Source organism: Melanotaenia boesemani, chromosome 15, assembly GCF_017639745.1.
Source record: "Melanotaenia boesemani isolate fMelBoe1 chromosome 15, fMelBoe1.pri, whole genome shotgun sequence".
In the NCBI taxonomy this organism is placed as follows: domain Eukaryota; kingdom Metazoa; phylum Chordata; class Actinopteri; order Atheriniformes; family Melanotaeniidae; genus Melanotaenia; species Melanotaenia boesemani.
This window is the reverse complement of record NC_055696.1, coordinates 12,616,320-12,637,690: the sequence shown is the minus strand read 5'-3', so window position 1 is coordinate 12,637,690 and position 21,371 is coordinate 12,616,320. Positions and strand designations below refer to the sequence as shown.

General features: G+C 38.5%; 1 protein-coding gene across 1 annotated transcript in view; it reads right to left on the bottom strand.

Moving 5' to 3' along the window:
• The window catches only part of ubl3a (ubiquitin-like 3a), a 32,198-nt gene extending 12,808 nt beyond the window's left edge, over positions 1–19,390 (bottom strand). Inside the window, exon 1 of the mRNA XM_042007911.1 lies at positions 18,705–19,390. Within this exon, the coding sequence (XP_041863845.1) occupies positions 18,705–18,728 (24 nt within the window). The 5' untranslated portion in view covers positions 18,729–19,390. The remainder of the gene's footprint in view (positions 1–18,704) is intronic.
• Positions 19,391–21,371: the final 1,981 nt, after the last annotated feature.

The window sequence follows — 21,371 nt, the reverse complement described above, 5'->3', positions numbered from 1 at the left end:
ATTCTCTCTTATGAATTTGAAAGCTCCAGGTATTAGCGAGGGAACCACTTCATGCATTTACACAGCATATTATACATATATGCAGGCCAAATTCCAGCTTCATAATAGGAATATGTCAGCTCAGTTAATTTTTAATTAAATTGTAGAGCTTACAGAGTTCTGAATAAAGAGGCCACGTTGTGAGCTATATTGATAGTTGGATATGTGAAGGCATATGTAAGCACTGTAGTCAGAATGCTAAAACATGCTGCTCCCTCAATTACAAAAAGCAGGTTATTTATGTCTTCACAGCAAACATTCAAACACACAACAATGTGACTCTGCTGCTGCCAACTAGTGCCATGAAGCAAGTAAATTCTCTTGGTTAAATACTGTTTCCACACAGAGGAGAGCAGGAAATTTAGTGCCATCTATAATTATTCCACCCAGAGTAGAGCTCTCAACTTTTTCTTGAGGCGACTGAGTGTGTCTGTGTGTGTATGTTTATGTGTGCTTGTGTTTACAAGTGCATTAAGGAGTATTTCTGCTCTTTAGACCCTCTGCAGCATTCAACAAATTACAGAGTGGGAAGCCTTCCTGTGGGACTATATTAGAGCAGCTTTATATGTAGTATATGCAATAAGGTTATGCACTGCTGTCAGTGTGAATTCCTAACTGCATGAATGAACTTTAAAAAGGAGGTGAGAGATTGATTGCCTTACTGTAGTCTGTTTAGAGCGAGGCAACTGAATCCAGCAGCCTGCATGCTTTGACTTGTCCATAAAATTTCTTCTATAAACTCAACAATGTAGGTGCACAGTTCTTTAAAAACAAATCCCACCATAATTGTATGTTGATTTCCCGGTAATTATGGACAGGAACTTACCTTTCTGGCATTGATATCGAGCCTTCAACACATAAATAAAATTGACTTTTATACAATAGGAGATTATATAGGCTGTGTTATGACTTGTTACGAGTGTGAACAAACTGCCAAAAAAAGTGCAGCCTGAAAGGTATTTACGTTTTTTTTTAATTACTTAAAACACCAAATTTAAGAGCTTTAAATTCAAGAGTTACTGCAATTGCTTTTAACTCAGAAACCCAGGATCAAATTCAGGCTCAACGGCACAGAAAAGGAGTCAGATCTGATTATAAGTGCAGACACATTTCCATTCTTAGGAATGACTAGATAAAAGCACAGCATAGCCACCAAGGAGACTTTTTGAGGTCATCCAAACACAGCATCTGCCTTACTTTTGTCTGTGGAAGGTTACAAGTTAGATTTCCACAGTTGGAAAGATACAGCAGAAGAACCTTGACCCAGCTGAAGTTTGTTCATCATTAACTTCAGCATATTTATAGGGTTTGTGTTTAGAATGCCTAGTGTGTCATAGTTTGTTTTGAATTGCTTCACCATAAGCTTGTAATTCCCAACACACACACACACACACATCAGCTGTTTCCGCAAAATTAAGAGGGCAGGGGAAGCATAAAAGGACAAAGGTTGTAGAAAAATGACATAGCAATTGCAGCAAGACAAGAAATGAGAACTCATCATCGTTATATGCGTGCATCTAAAGTTAATTCACAGTTAGTGAAACTGGCAGGATCAGTCAGAGTGACAATTATTCCATCAAGTGCCACATTTTGAAGCAAGAAAACTCCAATTCTAAAAATATTATCTTGGAACAATTTTGCCATTTTTGCCATTACATATGCAAAAATAAAGCTCCAGCCAATCAGTCTGGGCTTAGTCCTACACTGCTGAAAATGCTCAGCTGGTTGCCATGGCAATACTTGTGTTGACCATGGAGGTAGTTAGTCATTAGGGCTATTTTGTTGTTGGTCTTTTTTAAAGCACATTGTGTTTATGTCCTCTTGGTGGTTGCTTAATTAGTGGGAAAAAAAAGAGTTTTAATATTACAAATCAAGGGTTTTGACCTGTATTCTCTTAACTAGCATGTTTTCCTTTTTGAAAGCCTTTGGCAAAGTCTGATATATTTATCACACATTCATTATCATATCCCTTCAAGCATCCATCTGTTGTAACTCATCTCTTCCTTTTGTAACACTGTTAAGGAAAGTGATATGCAATTAACTGTTGTTTATTTGCCAATACTTCAGTGTTGCTAAACATTCAAACCCAGACTGTTGGTTGGGACACTTAAAATGTACTTTAATTTTAGTGTTAATATAAAGTGGGACATAGAAAAAAAAAAATAATATTTTCTTATTTGTATCACTACATCTTTGCAACACAACGATATATTTAGTTGTAATAATCTTATCGCCTTATCGTCATATGTAATGCTCTTCATTGCAATAAGGGCACACATGTGACCTTATTAGCCTGGGATCCACAGCAGGGTTTTCCTTCCTGTATCTTCTTGTCTCTGACTTAAGTGAGAGCCTCCTCAATGACCATAAAACACAAAGGTCTTCCTGTTGGGTCATTAATCATTAAAAAGATCATCTACTGTAAGAAAAATAACAACACTACAGGCCTTTTACCTGATGCATTTGGTGGTCCTGCTCACTCATTAGCTTTCTGTAGCACAGGCAGCTAATGGTTACATTGTAATAACGTTGAATTAGACTCAAATTAGTTCATCTTCCATCATAGATGCCTCAAATACTGTAGAATTTTAATTGCACAAAGTGAAGAAACTCTCAACTTAGAACTCTTCTTTTAAGATTAAATACTGATTGTTAATACTGTTATTATTAAAGCATCTATTTATTTAAAATATGTTCAGATTTTAGCTCTGGTCCTGTAGTTTTCTGCAAGTTTTGGGCATGCAACTTTGAAGATAACAGTTTTCTGTAACTACAAAACTTGGCTTAAAAAAAATTGCAACAAATCTTCCTTTCTTTTTAACTGCTCTCATCTATTAGTCACACATCTCATTATTTGATTGCCCCATCATGCCTCATCTCTCTCCGTATAGGCCCTTGTCTTTTTGTACAGTCATTCAAAAAGATGTATCCTTTGATACGACATCACAGCCAGAATCGACCCTGCTCATCTTCCTTTCCTCCCTCTCCTTACTGTCATAAACTCGATCAGCTGTCTCCTGCTTTCGGCTTGTGCTGTACCTGGCAGTACTCAGTCCTGTCACTACACCTTTCCCTTCTAGCTGTACACATACTAATAACCCTTTAATCCGTCAGCTGCTCCTTCTCTCTTAAAACACCGGTAGTGCTGTCTTTCATGCCATCATTTCCCTCCTCCCAGCTATCTTCTGGGAGAAAACAGAATGCCTTGCTTAGCTTCCACACACACCCAAGACTGCATTCCTCCCTCTTGACAGACACCAGGTACTGTAGGCGCCTTTGATCACACCCTCCTCGTATCACTTCCTGTGTGTGATCAGAGATGCCACAAGGAGTTGAGATAGATGAACCCTGTAGAACTGCCCCCACTTCTCCCTCAGCGCTCTGTTAAGGAAAAGGTTTCACACTTAAAAATGGCTGCTCAGCAAATCCCTGCTAAATTAATTAACATAGCAAATTCAAAGCATGCCATAACAAGTAAACCACTGTGCATCTTCTTTTAAACTCATCCAGACTCAAAGAACACTCTGTGATACAGAAAGATCAAACAGATCTTTATCCAGTGCTTATGTGTGTGACTACAGAGCCAAAAGATGTGAGGACAATGGTGCAGGAGCCGATGGGCAGTACCATGCACTGCTGTGTCTGCTAACCTGCTGTAGGGAAGTGAAGGCAGCCAGAGCGTTCATGGTTCATTTGCTCTGTCTGAATCTGCATGATCATCCTTCTGCTCAGATTGCCACGTGCCCTTTAATACACATGCACCAGCATTTACACAATTTTATAAGTTATGCCAGTTATGCACACATCTCATTGCTCTATTTAGTAGCGTTGAAAAGCATTTCACAACAAACATTCTACATCAACTATTAATGCTAAAATTACCATCTGATTCTTGACTCAAACAATATAAATATGATTTAAATCTTGTATCTGTTGAGCAGGTGTAATGTGGTCGGTTTATAAATAAACATTAGAAGAAATTACGAATGTATTTTTCCACTTTGGGCAGACTCAAGCGAGCTGTCAGTCTGCTGTCTCAAAGATGAAACCGACATGACTTTCATGTTAAAATGCATCTAGAAAACTCAAATGTTGAATCTTTGATGTTTGTATTATCTGTAACGGATACTGATCTAGATTGTCTTCAGTTTTCATTAATTTTTACTCATATCTTGTTTTAATGTTCACATGACAATACAGTTGGAAAAAGAGAAGTAACATAAACCTGCAGACTCAGAAGAAGACCTTGGAATACTTGAGTCTTTTCCTTCCCAAACATCTGCAGGCCACACATTTAAAATATATTCTTGGACATTACTCAGATACACACACAGTCTGCAATTAAGTTGCAATACAAGTATGAACCCCAGGTTGGTAAATTTATGCTAAACCCATGCAGAGACTAAACTGATTTCTTAAAAAAAATAAATAAATAAAATAAGCTTTCCGTACAGATGGAATCATTTCAAGAAATGGCTCGTCCACACAAAATCACTAAAAAGTGCTATAGTATATACGCCAGGCATGTAAGTGGTGCTGTTACATTGCCACAGCAATACACAAAGAACAGAGAATAAGACAAGGAGCTTGCACACAAACTTATGGTATGTGCCATACACTGTTCTCCATGTTCACCTGCTGCTGATGTTGGTACTAGAGGTGCAGAAGATTTTGCTGTAAAAGCCACATCATGCTCAGCAGCTTCTACACTTAAACTCGTCTCCATATGGACATGGATCAAAAGCTTCACAAACGTTGGCCAAAAGTAAAGACCATCTGTCCACTGCCCAACTTTGCAGTAACATGTGGTGTGTGAGGTTTACTGCATTACACTTGTTACTGCTTAGTGGTTTAAGGTGTAGTATGTCGGGGTTAGACAAAAAAATATATATATATATATATCGCACCACAACATGACCAACATGCTTTGTCCTACAAATCTTTGAACAGAGTATAAACCACATCTTTAAAGTAGGCACAAGAACAAAGATTTCTTACAAATTATCTTTCAGGAAAGTATAGTGTATTTTTGCAGCAATACTTCACACTGCATAATAGTATCTATTACAGTTCAGGCTTTAAGGCGAACACCTTAGTTTGGGAAGTCTCAGCTATCCCATCTCAACAGAGAAAACAAAACTCCCATCGACTTTTAAAAATTAAACAAAGAACAAAGATGTGATATATAACAGAGATAAAGATGATAAATGTAAGAGAAAATAAACCATAGAGGAAAAAGACAAGATATTCGTGGCATCCCACAACTCCACCAAAGCGCTGACGATATACAGACAGCATGAAAGCAATGACGAGGTCTGATGGTATAGGAGGACAGAGGAAACGCTGACACTTCAAGAGGCGAGCCTGGAGGGGCCGGGGAAGGAAATGAGAGAGCGAGAGTAAATGAAGAGAGCCCCAAAGAGGGAACAACAAAGGTCAGACAGAGGTAGTGAGAAGAGGAAGCATGACATTGAACAAGGCAATAAATTAAGTTCTTTCACTTATCTGCTTACTAGAGAGTGTTTTACATTTTTATATGAACACAGACATCAGTGTCAACTCCCAAAATGGTTGCTGAGGATTGTTACCGAGGTTCAGTTTCAGAGGGTAGGAGCTGAGATATGAAATTGCTCTTGTAAGTTTCAATCGATTCTCCTCTTATCCCTTTGTCAGTGTCTGCAGCTCTGCCCTGGGAAAGGTGAAGGAAAATAATAAAGTAAAGAAGCAAATACCCATGTCCTTACCAGTGAAATGAAGCTACAGCTTTAATAAACACTACTGGTTATGCGTAAAAAAAGAGATATGAACTCAAACAGGTCATGAAACTGCAACTTCCCTGTTTGACCATAATGCCAAAACCTTAGCACGAGAAAGCACATCTGGAGCTGATAGAGATTTCCACAGGACTGAGGTTTCCCTGCACAGAAATTAAAACCCATATGCCTCGACTACTCAACTAATAACATCACTCTGCTGCACCAGATACAAACTGTGAAACCACTAGCCATTTATCACTTTTATCCAGGCAGATGTGCCTCTGAAAAAGGGTCCCAATGGTAGTGCACAGTAATGAACAGCTGATTTAAAGCAGTATTTTAATGGATTTAAAAAAAAATTGTAACCAATGACAAAAAGATAATAATTTAAAATTATGTAAAACCTAAAGCACTGTCGTATATTTTAATCCAATATAGAGTGATAGACACAAATAATTAACAATATGCTTTGGATACCAACAGTATAACATGCCGTCTCTGCTGCCAACAATATACTGTTATTTATTTATTTATTTTCTTTGTTTGCTTCATCAGCTCTGATGATAAGATGGTTGAATGGCCTCAGAAACTCTTCCTGCCACAATTTTCCCAAAGCAAAGTCTTCTTTGACCTTCAGAAACGGACAATCTTGCTCTTTTTTTTGTTGTTGTTTTGTTTTGTTTGTTTTCCCCCCCAGAGTCATTTCGCTTACTTTCATTAGAACAATGTTGTCTATTAGAGACTCCTATGGACTTGAAAATGCATGTTTTTTTTCCTCACAATTTTCCCCTCTCTGTAACCACTGCCTTTGAATGCCACTGGGGAGTGTGACTGTCTTGATCAATTATAAACACTTCTGCTTTCTAACAGGGTCAAGCAACACATTCTATTAGCTAATTTTTCTCTAGTCTCTCTTAACCAAAGGCATACATGCACGATGCAATCTGCATACAGGTTGAAACCCCATAAAGATACAATATTAAAACAGTTCTAAATAATATTTAGTATTAATAAATAATATTAAGTATTTTTCTAGACAAAGCCAATCATAATACTGATTAAAACCAACACACACATTGAAAATAAAGCTATGAGTCATTAAAAACAACTTTTTTTTCCATCTGAATTAGCAGTGAATTTTGATTTTTTTTTTTTTCACAGTGGACTTTCAAAATATTGACATTGTCAAGTTTTAACTGATCGTCCATTATCTGTTTGCTTAGACATTATAGGAACACCAGCTACCAACAAACGCATGAATTCAAAGGCCAACATGCCACATGTCCGCATGCTGCTGGTGCAAAGGGACCACACAGAGGGTTGTTGATCCCACATGATCACACCATAGAAAACATCATGTCCTCTACCTCCCTCATCCTACCATTTGCTCTGCAATAGTTCTGTCTGTTCACACCCCCTCCTGTTGCTCTCCTTCACTTCCATCAAAGGGTGTCTCACCAATGTGACTTCCTCCCCCGTGTTTTCCTGCCCCCTGCTGCGTGAATACCCTGGAGTCATGTAAAGCATCCCAATGCAGAGTATGGGGTGACCTCTGCTTTCCCCCCCGTCCATATCCTTCCGCCCTTCAATGTCTACACAAACCCACGTCCTCTTTCCTAGGTGGTCTCCCCGGCAGAGTGTAGTCGATGCCCTGCTGTTAGGATTAGCTTGATTTGTAACCTTTCAGGTTGTCCTTTCAAAGCACAAGCTTTTCCCTTTACTAGATATGTACATATTTAAAAAAAAAAGGCTCAAGTAACTTAAGTCAGTTTTTACATGTTATTAATCCAAATAGTCATCTCCTAGTTTTTTTTCCCACAATGTGAAAATGTGGTGAATAAAATTAAAACCATCACCAACAGAGATTTATTTTTGCAAGTGCAGTTTCTTTTAGGTAAAGTTTTTACCGCTGACAGCCCAATGAAAATCAACTTTTTAATCTTGAAAATGAAGTGCAGGACGAGCTGCAGTTGAACAAACTGATGTAACATGTGAGAACAAGGAGACATCAGTGCAGACAGTAGAAACGGCTGCGAGACAGCAGTTATATCCACAACGCTGCATTTTCTCCTCTCCTTCAGAGCACTGCCCTGCAGTCACAACTCACGTGATGCTGAGTGTGTGTAGATGAGACAAAGTGGGAGTGTACATGTGAGCGTCCAACTCTATGTCTGTGAGAGAGGGAGAGAAAAAAAGAGGCATACACATAGAAATAACTGGCAAGTCAAAATGCCCTTAGTGCTGGAATTTACCAGATGGTACTGGACAGAAACCAGGGCTATTACTCACTCTTGCACACACAAACCCACACACAGGTTCATGGCCAAATAGCCTACTAAACATGTAAGCCAAATAGGCGTCTTTACTATACGTGTGTATATTTGATGACTACTTGCCTCTAGTTTAAACAATGTCAGCATGATGATAAAGAAACATCCCTTTCTGTCTGTATCAGGCTCTGTGTGGATGCATTTAGCACTTGCTTAGAGGTTGTGTCGCACCAAGTAGAAAGCAGAGTCATCTCAATCCTTTCACTTGTTATAGTTTTGGGATTGATGTATGCAGTGTTGTGCAGCAGTGTTTGATCTTATAAACAGTAAATAACATCCATAATGAAGAGTATTTTAGCAGTACTGGAAATAAGTCTTGATTTTAACTGAAAACAGGGCTCCTTCACAATGAAAAAAAAAAGAATGTTTAACTATTGCTAATTATTGCTAGGCTCTAGTCCAAAGTGTGTGGTGAATACAAGGCTAATGGAGTAAAAATCTAAAAACACGCAGAACCAAAGAAGAAGAACAACAAAAAAGCTGTGAGAAATCCTTTCTATGCAAACTCTGCCAGATAAAGCTAGACTGTCATAAGTCAACCATACACAATGATTTAAGAATGAAACATCCAGCAGAAGTTCCATCCATAAATCTAGTCAGTTTATCACCAAACAAGTTTGATGTTAGAAATATGGAGCAAACAGGAGACCTCCGGTAGCTAAATACATGCTTCCTATCAGATTTGTTGAAGGGGAAGACCTTTAAAGTTTAATGGAATTTGTTGAGCCTGAGTTTACAGTCCCATTAAGAAAAACAATTAACACAAGACTGAAGAAACTGCATGATGATACTGCAGGTGAGCTGCGACTCTGTTAGCAAATGTTGAAAATCTGTCTCTTAAAACAGATTCATTATGGGCTTTTTTCTTTTTTGCTGCTGGCTACTAGTTACGCTTATATAGTGCACAACGGGAAAAAGGAAGTCTCAGTGGGGAGACAGTGGAGTCAACCAGTTACACAATCAACAACAGGAAGGAACGGGGCAGAGACAAGAGGAGGAGGAGGAGGAGGACAAGGAGGACAAAGAGGAGGAGGAGGCAGACGAGGAGGACAGCTGAAAGCTTTAACAAACAGTGTTCCATCACAAGGCAACAAAAACTAAGGAAACATACAGGATGACATAATCTACTAGGGCGTGCTGTTTATTGGAAGTTGTGCTGCTTGTTATTTGACCATCATCAAGATGTTTACGAACAAGAAATGTAATCTAAGCATTTTCTTCACACATAACTATATGAGGTGACAGTTTCACAAGCAAGCAGAGATGTCAGCACACTATAGCCACACAGTAAGAGGCCTGTTTATTCAAAGCTGTGGCCTTTAGATTAAAAATTAAACAGGTTATTGTACCTTTGACCTGTTATGGGTTGAGTGAACTTTAAGCTGCAATGTAGCCGTGCTAACTGAAAAGTCACTGCCAGGTGAAATGGAAGTCAGTAACTTACCCACAAACATCAGAGCTCTTCAGCACAATAGCTAAAAAAAGTGATGCTGCTATCACTTCTTATTTAGCCAGATCACATGTTACACAGGAAACACGCTTTGTAGAAATATGCAGTAAAAATTAAAGGTTGATTTTTTAATTTTTTTTTTTTTTGTCTAGGTCGTTTCGTAGCTTCCCTTTAGAGAAGCAACCGTTCCTCATTACAAGAAAACAAAAGAAAAAAAGAGTTTCAGAGACAGAAATCACTCTGGTCCAAGGTCCAAGTTTCATTACATGTAGCTAGCTCTGATAGAAACACACAGAAATAAAACACACACATACACACACAACCCCTGCCGGGATCATTAGTGATTTTCATAGTCAGAGTGCTCCATAGCACCCAACATGCAATGACAAATTTGTGCAAGACAGCATGAAGGCCAAATATACCCTCCCTCCATGTTCTCTGCTCTGCAGCATATACACACATCCCTCCTTTTATTTAACCATATCTTTAGCTCCCTCTGTGACCTCAGCTTCTCTATTTTTTACTATCTTATTACTCTGTAAGCAACCTAAAATTAGAAGATGCAAAGAGGCAGATATTACCTTTTCATCTAAGCACATGGCAACCAAAACAGGGCAAAACAGAGTTACCAATACACCTCATAACTATGGCACTGCATCCTGCTCAGCATCAACTTAACATTGTCTCAGCATTCAGTGAACAAGAAACAGACAAACTTGATGTGTTTCTTTAGAAATTCAGTGGGAAAATACTTTGAATTGCTTCAGTTAATTTTAGTTTTGTTATAGAACTCCATAAGATATGCCTACATCAAGATTAGGGCTCCCCCGTCTCACTTAGCAACCCTCTGTCATCAAGGGAAAAAATATGCAGATTGCATGAAGATGATTGCAACAAACAATCTAAAAAGTTTGAATGCTTTGTAAGACTTCACAATCCATTAACAACAAACATTACAAGAATAACTGATTGAAACAATCATTAGTAGTTTCCTGTTTTAGCTATGACATTAGATTTGGCTTCTGAGTCAGGCTGAGTTGGTGGTGTGTACAAAATCGTGTCAGTCTATTTACATTTTTTAAGCACAAAGAGGAAATGCTGTGACTGAGAACCACAACAAAGTAAAGGCATGCAATGATGACTGGAGGCCAGTGGGTCCTTTAGGAACATCCAGTCAGTGAGGCTCAACCTTGAGATGACTGCTCCACAGCTCTCGTCTGCCCTGTCTCGGCCCTGAAAAGTCTAAACACTGACCCTCTAAATCTCTCAATAGCTGACTATCTAAATATTCATTCAAAGGACATTAAAATAACAGATTTAAGCACTTATTAAGGAAGGGCATCCTTTCCAACATCTATCAGAAAAAGACACAGTCAATTCATGCTGGCTGCTCTGATGCAAACAGTCACACACATACAGTAAATGCAGGAAAAGCTGAGCTTTAATATAAATATCCCCTCAGCTGGAAATTGTTTCCAGTGCAGCTGAAAGGTTCCTTTTATTGAGGTAGCTAAACACCCTCCTCCCCATCCTCTACTTCTCCTACACACAGGCATGTGGACACACAGTCTATTTCTACTCAACATTACACCTACAAGGAAACTTTTTTTCATTCTCCTTTTAGTGCTTTATTTTTACATTTATTAATATCATATACAGTGTAGGAAAGTAGCTTCAAAGCTTTATTTTAAAACTCTCCTTCAATCATTTCAGTTAAACAAAACAAAGAGACGATGTCAAGATCTCCAGGTTTGTAAATACACTGAATCCTTGGTGTAAAACTGAAATCAGTACGCACACTGAGCACTTTGGCTTAGCATATTGAAAACGAATATAAAATATTAAGTAAAAAAAAGTCTAAAAAATATGTAAAATAGGTTGCAATGCTACAATAAAAACTATGCAAGCTCTTAGGGAAATTAACAAATAGTTAACTACATTAAGTACAACCAGACCTGCAAGAAGTAGAATAATGAGCTGCGTGTGCAGCTGCTGGTTTTCTTCTTGACTGCTACTCTGTGAACTTTTAACACCCCAGTTTCATACAAGTTTTCTGTTCCTCCTTTTAGTTTAAAATTAACTAGCTAAGTTGTTTCTAAGAATTAAATTTGTTCTATAAAATTGCCATTTCACTTTTGTCAAAATCTAAAAGAAAATACATATAGCTGTAGGGTTAAAGAGTTTTATATAAAATAGTTTTTCTTAAAAAAAAAAAAAAAACAACAGAGAGATATCAGGGATCAGATGGTACAGTGCAACGAGCAAACACACAATCATTTCATACAAACAATGGCCCTCAGAAGCAGCCCAGTTTGTGCTGGGATCTGGTGCAACAGTGAACTAGTGTGGGTGTTGCGCCACTAGCAATGCCAACAGCAAACACGTCACACTCAACAGGAAGGACAGGTTGTGCTTCAGCTGGTCTTTCATGCAAATGTGCAAACACATAATTCTGACATTATTTCAAAACAGGCACCAGGAACATGAGGTCTAGTTAGTATTAGTGTTAGTGGCTACTTGCAGATTACTCAGACCCACACCCACACATTTATGTCATCCTTGGACTGAAAAATCTGGCATTAAAACTGAGGAGTGTCCTCACTTTATTCTTCTCCTGAGATTTTCAGTATCCAGAATGTGCTTCACAGACACTTTAGCCATTTCTATCACCAGCATTGCTTATACTATATAGGTGTTAGAAGAATCTAAAAGTTTTCCCTTTAACTAGGACCCCCCCAAAGCGACTGAAGAAGTTCACCACATTCCTTTGCCAATGCAAAGCCTACCTGTCAACATCGACAGATGAAAAAAGAGGGATTTTTTTTAGCAGAATAAGACCTTATCCCAACACTCACATTGACTTTCCTTAGAAATGATCTGAGCAACGCACAGATCTATTCAGTCCTCTCCCTGAGCTGATCAGAAATGCAAACAGACAACAAAAGAGAAAGGGTGGAGCTTTCAAGCCTGGGGACGTAGGGATCCGAGAGCCAGCTTCACACTGAAGATTTAATCTTATCCGGCCTAAATTATCACGAGGTCTACGGTAAAATAAAAAGAACTTCAAGTTTAAATGAATTATCTGATCTAAAACGTCAAAGATAAGGTAATATTTAAATGAGACAGAAACAGTGTATAGTACATTCAATAACCCAGTGTGAAAGATTCCCATGACATGGAAAGGAAAAAATTTAATTAAATTACTAACAATCCAAAAGAAAAAAAAAAAAAAAAAAAAAAAAGCAAGGCAATACTGAAGGGCACAAGGGAAAATGGGCAGAACTAGTTGATTTGCCAACATGAAAATGATGTGACTTGACTGGTGTGATGAGTGACCAGCAACGCGTTGATAGATATGAAACGTCACATCTGCACATCAGCATACCATTTTTCTCTAAGGACAACACACAGGATGCACATGCCCAGACACATGCCACAGTAATGACCACAAAGACAAACATAAGCAACTACAACAAAAACAACTGTTGCATAAGCAATCAATGGATGACTGGCTCTCAATGGAACTTCCTGTTGGTGTCACAGACATGCATCAATACAAAACTGAATTAACTCTACAGAATCACAGACCACTGGTGGACATATATATTGACAAAGGCTTTGCTAGTACCAGCACCTGTCGATACAAATACAAAAAGCAATGCCATCATCTCGTAGAGACAAAGCGTGGTCTTACAGCTAAACAATAAAAAAACACACACAATCTACAAACAGATCAATGAACTCAGTTATTTGTTTAATTTTTCATTCACATCAATCGAAATATGTCCTTTATGTTAAAGTAGTTCATTCTCAGTAGAACAAGTATTTTTGCTGCTTCTGCGCGACACAATCTGTCCACGCTTTGTCTTTGAGTCACAGATTTCCTGACACATTTGAAATGAATATGAATCGTGGTCAGTCCTTGCACCTTCAGAGCTGCCATCAGAACTTTCCATGGCTCTACAAGGCCTGCATGTGACAATGTCAGAGTCAATACATCAACTGCTGCACCAGGGCGGAATGACGTAATCCTGGTGTGTGACTCAGGCCGGCAACACATGGCATCAGTGATACACGCATATCCACCAACATGCTTCGCTCAACTGGCGCTGTCAGGATTCAGCAGGGTTTTTGCCTCCTTTTAAGCGTGACACCCCACCCCCTCCCGCCCTCCCTCCATTAGCAGCACCAGCCAGAGGCTGAAGAACGCCTGCGGACCCCTTTCTGTGTCTAGCTACTCTGTCAGACATGCTGAGCTCAGCTCGAGTTGAATCGGGGACGGGGAGAGCTGTTTTCAGCAGCAAGGATTCCCCATCCATTGTTCTTTCATCAGAGACCAACACACCGCTCACCTCTGACCCTGACCTTTGACTCTTTTGTGTGTTTCTGTGCAGCCTATGGGGTCCATGTGGGAATAAACTATGAGCTACACTCAAAGCCACACACAGAGAAGCTGTAAGCCACACTGACACAATAAACAATAATCCATTATCCTTAACAGATGCTTAGTTTATAAAAATAGTCACAGTGACACAAGTAAAACAATCAGACATCTTTAAAATAACATTACAGTTTAACATACTTGTGGAGCAACAGAAAACAGGCTCAATGATTGGTCAAACTTAAAACCTTTTGTCTGTTTTGGGCAAATTTGCTTTTGGCTTCATATGCTAATTAATTCTTTTCAAATTCCTAAAATCTTTTCACTACAAACCTGCTGATATCTAATACATGAACGATAGGATCTGACGTTTTAGGAGTTAAAATGTTCTATCATCCCTCCCTGTCCGCTTGACTCAGGGCTGTGATTGCCACCTCCAACACAAATTAACATGTTCTCACCACTGCACAAATGACAGGGTGTCTGACTTCTGCCCATTGAGTTTGCATGACTGAGTATGTGTGCCAGCAGTTTTGACTTTTTTGCATCGTGATCATGTGTGTGTTCCTCTAGCTATAACCTCTTCACACCACAAGAAGTAACAAAGTTGCTTTGACAAAAACTTTAACACTGATCACAGACATATGCTCACTGAAAGTGGGTTTTTTTTCTGTAAAAACTCAGATGCTCTGATTTAATCCTCACCTCTGTTCCTTTTTCTAATCCTGCCAACAAGGGCTCTGATTGGTTTCCCAGACGGAGTTTTAAATATTACTTTACTTATCTGCCAATCATTTTCTTGATTAATTACAAATGAGAGGTCAGGACTACTTAGTTTCCTGAATTTTTATTTAAAATTTCTGCCAAAAGTGTTGTGTTGATCAACTAATACAGTGGTTCCCAACCTATTTTCTTTGAGGACCCCCTTCATGTAAACACTAAAAGGCCATGGACCCCCTGCCCCACCCCGGGCTGAAACCATGCCTGGTTTTATGCTTTTATTAGCAAGATTCTCACCATAAATACTGTATTCTGTCTGAGTCCTGTCCTTCGATGAAGCATTAGTTAAATTAACCACAGATAGCCTTACTTTTTTTTTTTTAATAGGGACAAATCATCTGCTCTGTGGTGCTTCTCAGGCATGTTTTATTAATTAAATGTTAAATGTTCCAGGAAAAAAAAATCAAGGTTACCAGGATAAAGTGTTTCACTACTGTAGCTCCACCCGCTCACTGACCTTTTATTTTTGACTAAGAATACATGGGTTAAAATATTGCAAAGCAGATTTTGATCCCCATTTATTCACTCACTTTGGGATCTGGCTTAAAAGGTTAGGGTTGTCTGGCTCCCAAAACGGCAGTTCCATGTAAACGAAATGTCCATTTCATTAAAAAAAAAAAAAACTGAGCGTACACACTTCAACTCATCGCTCTGTGTGGACATGGTCTTAATTTTTAATTAATGGCTCTGAATGGTCAAAGGCTCGTGGACCCCCTAGGGGCAGGGAGGGTTGGACCCCAGGTTGGGAACAACTGAACTAATACATCAACTGAAGATTAATAATCTGAATCAATAAAGAAAAGTGAGATGTGAATAGTTATCACTGCAGAAGTATTTATGAATAATAATGAAAAGTAGACTTTCAGGATATAGTGTTGCTATCATGCATTTCTCTCTGCTGTCTGCAGCTGAATGCCCCTGTCCTATCTGCTGTGCTGGGGCTTACTGAGAGCGGTGATGTTTGAAATTCACTCTTTTCCCTGAGGCTCTCAGTCGTGTCTGCTGTGTATTCATTCAGCAGGTCTTATCAGAACTGAGGTGCTTTATTCTTCCTCTCCAGCATCTGTACTGCTCTTGTTGTTACAGCATGCATACCTGCAGTGTACCCCCTCTATGTATACTCAAATGGGCCCCCAGATCTCAGATTCAAGCGTTCCACTGTTGCCATGGGGACCATTTCGACCCTGTCAGCACTTCTGAGGTTCGCCTGGAGCGAGGTAATTTGCCCCCTCCTCATCCTTCACAGTTTTTGTATCCTTTCACCCTTCCTCTTTTTCTCCTTTCGAAGAAGGAAAAAAATCCCATCCTCCATTCTCGAGGGACATGACTGTTCCTTCTCCTATTATTTCTCTCAGATTCATTCACCCACAGTGTTTGGCACCAGCAATCTCCTCTCCTCCTACACTCACTCCCACTCTATAGTCTCACTAAGAATGTGTGTATACACTTGCTCCTTCCAGAGGCTGAGAGAGTTGAAAAGGGGGAGATGAGCGGAGAATGTGTATCTGCTGCTGATTTTGGAAACACAAGATCATGGAGATACCGATAGCTGATATTTCCCCAAATTTCCTTGGGGAACACAATAAGCTCATTTGATGAATAGACTGAGCTGAACCACAAAGGGGGGTAGCTGTTGTGGAGATTGGGAAACCTGAAATGTCTCACTTATGCTCAGAGTCTGACCTTTGTGAATCGGCAGCAGGCATGCTAACAGCATGAGCCTGGAGCCAGCAGCTCTGGAATGAATGAAACCAATTAAAACAATGTTTGAAACCAGGCAATAGAACAGAAAATGACTTTAACACAGTATAAATGAACTTCATGCCAGACATTGGCAGTAAATTATACAATAACAGAGTACAAGTCAGGACTGAGTTATAAACCAGCTGGCAAAGACTGAAAAATCTCAGTTCTCAATAGTGAACATTATAATACAGAGGACTAACACTAATTGGAAGGACATTACAGTCACCACAAGCATAAACTGACCCATGAATTTTAAGTAAAGTTTGTACACTATAAAGCAGTAAAACCAAACCTTACATAAATGTTTTTTTGGATTCACATGGATTAAGTTTCCAGTCATAAACACTCCTGAAAATGACGTAATTACGTCCAAAATCCATGGGAATTCCACAAGCAGTGTTATGTGATGTGTTTGCGCTGTCCAAGACATATACATAGAGGATGGATCACATTCAACTGACAACAAATGGACCTGCTATTCAGAGGATCAGCTGAGGTTGGACAGGCAGGAGCGCACAAGGAGCTGGGATAGCTGATATCTACGTGGAGGGACACATTATGAGGTTTATCCTTTCTATACATAGACCTGCTGGGAGTATTCTTAGTGCCACCATGCACTAGCGGCACAGATGACAGACATAAAATTGTCAGAGGGGGGGATTATTATATCTAACACGGGGTAAAACCCAGCTAAATGCACTTTATATGACTTTAATTTGTGGAGTTGCTTACCCGTATGAGGTAAACATAAATCTTTATGGCGAGAGCTTGTAACGCTTAGTCAGCGAGCTGGTGCAAAACAAGTTAATTTGTCACATGAGGAGGGTGAATGGATGGGTATGGATAAGTCACCTGATGATAACCAGGAGGCTAGCCTCTGTTTAAAGTGCCACTACATCATTAGGTATGATAAACTGGGGCTGTGACAGACAGAATGGAGAAAAGGAGCATCAAGCAATCCTGTTTTCAGTCTAGTTCTCTAGGGCATGAAGGACGACCACAAAATGTCAAACATAATAGACAGAGTAGACATCAGTGAAGGGATAGAGCCTAGATTTGGCAAAATGATATAAAAGGTATGCTGTTGTAGAATGAGTGGCCAGTATGATCAGAACCTAGAAAGTCCTGTGAATTTTCATGCATAGGCCCAGGGTAGTAGTTTTTATGTGCTCTAATGACTTTAAGACCCAATACCAATGTTAATCATTTGCAAACTATCTTGCTGTGTTGTTGAAATTCTCAGCTATTGAAGCTACTTTTCCAGGATGCATTGTAACACTGTTCTCCACAGCCAAGATCCTGTTAACATTAATTCATTTAATAGCACAAAAATCAGTTGGTAGACTCATGAAATTTGCTCAAAAATCAAGATGGCAGCCTATTTTAATTGAAGTTACAAAACTTCAAATTCTACCTGTTTGTTTTAGCAGAGGGTGGCAACAAATCAAACGATGGTCTGAGCATAGATCTGTCCCATTTTCCCTAGTATTATAGTTGTTTTTTTTTTACATCTGAATAAATATTCTCCTTCTAATCCATGTTACACTGCTACAATAATCAATATTATGTTTCTGATTGGCTTATTTACCCTATAAAATACTGGAAAAGCATGATGCCTATCACAGCAGACAATATTCAGATGTATGAAACCTTTTTGGGGGGCTCGATCAAGTAATCAACGAATCACTGATTCGCTGATTAGCATGTCAGACCACAATCACTGCTGTCAGATCTTTCTTCACTTTAACAGGGCACTACTGGAAAGTTAATTAAATCTTTAAACACAAACCGTTTAAACATAATGTACCGGAATGAATGCCAACTTGATGTTCAGTGTGGAGATCAGAAGATAAAGCTTCAATTGTTTCCTGTCACTCTCATATTAAAGGGAATCAATGCCACCGCTGTACGTTTTTTGTTTGTTTTTTTCAGCAAAAAATGTGAGGTTATAATAAAAGATTCAACCACTCCATTTGAGATACAGCTGTTTCTTTATCAAGAAGCCCTAAAATCTATAAGTACAAGTTTAAGCCTGACCAGGAAGTATCATTTTAATAGTCGTATTGCATAACTAAAGGAAATTAGACTAATAAAAGCTGTCTAACTTTCTTCAGGTATTCTCATTTGATCCGTTTTTTTCTTCTTCTTTCTTTTTTCAGAGCCCTGAAGACATGTTGTCGAAGGTAAAGTGTTGTTAAAGAACTGACAGTAATTTTTCTCACCATGTCCGCTGGGGTGCTGCTCATTTTGAAGGGTTTCCTGGTCCTCACGGAGGTTCACGCGCACCGAAACGCACTCACACAAACAAAACGGACGCAAATGTTCCCTTTTTTCTTTTTTCTTTTTTTTTACTTGTCCTCGTAAAAGCTCCCACGGGCTTAGATTAAACACGTCCTTGTCTGGATCGGAGCAGAAGACAATTTATTCCTGGTGACTTGATCTCTCCAGTCACAACACTGAGGTAGTCAAGACGGGTTGCAATGCCTCTTCCTCTCTATTGCACAATCATTTCGTCGATTATTCCTCACACGAACGGATAATAATGGAAGTACAGCAAATGTTGACGGGGTAAGCTGTCGACCCGAGGGCCTCCTTCGACCCTCCAATCATCAACAATACCCTGCGAGAGAAAAGGTGCCTACGCCATGCGAAAAAACCCAATACTGCTGGCACATCCGGAGACAGATCTTTTCTCTCTCTTGGTAAAGAAAAGGAAATATCCGCCAGATTATGGGTTAGCGTCCTTTGTTACACTCAACTACGTCCGACGTTTGGTAAAAAAAAAAAAATGCGACACACGAGAAAAAAAAATGTGTCGGCCTCTCAGTTTAAAGCGCGTGTATGATTGTTGTTGGTGTTACGGACCGCACTGCTGCACCTTTACAACCCGTTCAGCTGTCATCCTGATCACAACCGACGTCAAGTTGTAAATGGAATGAGGTGCACAACTTCCGGTCCATTTAAAAAAAAAAGAGGACAGTTTTTTTTTTATTTTTGAAACTCCATTTATTACTATTATTTCTATAATTTGAATACAGTGTTTACAGTTGCACAGGTTACTTTTTTATTGTATAATATTGTATTGCATATACTGCAGATAATTACTATATACCACGTTGGCATTACTATACCGCTATAATATGTTATAATATTAATAATATATTATATTATAATCTACTGCTATGCAATATTTATTTCACAGTATATATTATATTTTACTATTACACAATATCATATTATTGTGTAATACAATCACATTACCTTCTTATATTTACTGTTTACGTTTACATTTTTTTAATTTTACTTTGCTTGTATTGCACTAATACCCTAATTAACAGCTGATTGTGTCTATTAATCTGTTTCTTGTCGTTTTTGTTTGGTTGTTGTTGTTGTTGCTGTTTTTATACTTCCCACGTACTGTGAAACCCGAAAGTACATTGTGTGCCATAAATTAAAATAGACAACAAAGGGACAAATAAAGATGTTTTTTTTTTCTATGAAATCAATATGTTATCAGTGGACTTATGCTATTTGTTAATTCAGGTAAAAACGTTGTTGCTTTTCAGATTAAAAATAATATAATTTAAATTACAGTTTTGTTTATCATAGACTGTAAGATCAATATGAAATGATGGATTAAAGATTTTTTTATCAGTGGTATCGTAAGATGTACAGTATGTATCATGTGTTTGGTTGATATCTAACATAACTAAATTTGCCCTTACCAATAAAACTAAAAGCTAAAATGCAGATTATCTGAGAATGTAAAAAACTGATATAAAAACGTGTGGTTTGCGTTGATATCTTATTTTGAAGTGAAAATAACATATCCGGTTTAGAGTTTCTCTATGCAGCTTTATTCAGTTCCATTTGATAACATGGCGGCAGTCCCTAAGTTAGGGAAGAAACAAAAAACTGAGTGGTGGGAGTATGAATGGAGGTTGATGTAGTTGAATGGGAGAAACAGAGTTTTTGGGTAACAAAAAAGTAAGTGTATCCATAAAAAGAAGCAAGAGGAAAGGGTTTGAGTTTAACAGCAAGATCTATATGTTTTACCTCATCGAACACAAGAATAAAATTTAATCTTAGCTTTTGTAGAAATAGTTAGTTAACAAAGCCACTGCTAAGCTTTTTGAATAACAGCAAAAAGTAAGAATATGACACCTTATTGATTGGTAGGGCAGAAACATTTCTTTACTGTCTCATCTGGAGTTGGTAAAAAGGTTAGTGTTAGCAGCAAAATGCACAGAATGTGCTAAAATGTCTTTCAGTCAGTTTCTTCTCTGGTTCATGAATTAAAAATTTCAAATTGTATTTGCAGTCATGGAAGTTATCTAACACAACAGTGCATAAATGAACAATGAAAAAAGAGACAAGTCTGTGCACCAAGCACACCCATCCTACTATAATGACTTAATCAATAAATTAGTAAATCAGTACTGAGAATTGCACATGTTGTCATGGAAGTAAAGAATTTCTTACAGAGCTATAATGATACAATAATGACCTTTGTTGAGCAGCAGAGGGGGGTTTTGGGACCAATATCCTCTTGCTCTATATTTGATGTAATTGGTAAGTTTATTATATATACTCTATACCAAGCAATGCAATGAAAAAGTAGAAAAAAACAGGTTATTATTGTTTTGAAATGTTAGCTCAATACTGTGGGATAAATTTAGCATGCATTTAATACATATGTAATATAATATGCTGTACTTTGTGAAGAACTTCTTATGTGTTCGCGCATCTGTGTGTGTGTGTGTGTGTGTGTGTGTGTGTGTGTGTGTGTGCGTGTGCATGCGTGCACGTGCATGGTGTGTGTCCGTATTTCTGTCAGAGGTCGAGATGCCTATCGACAGCAGGTCTGTCCTCTTTCTTGTGGACTGAGT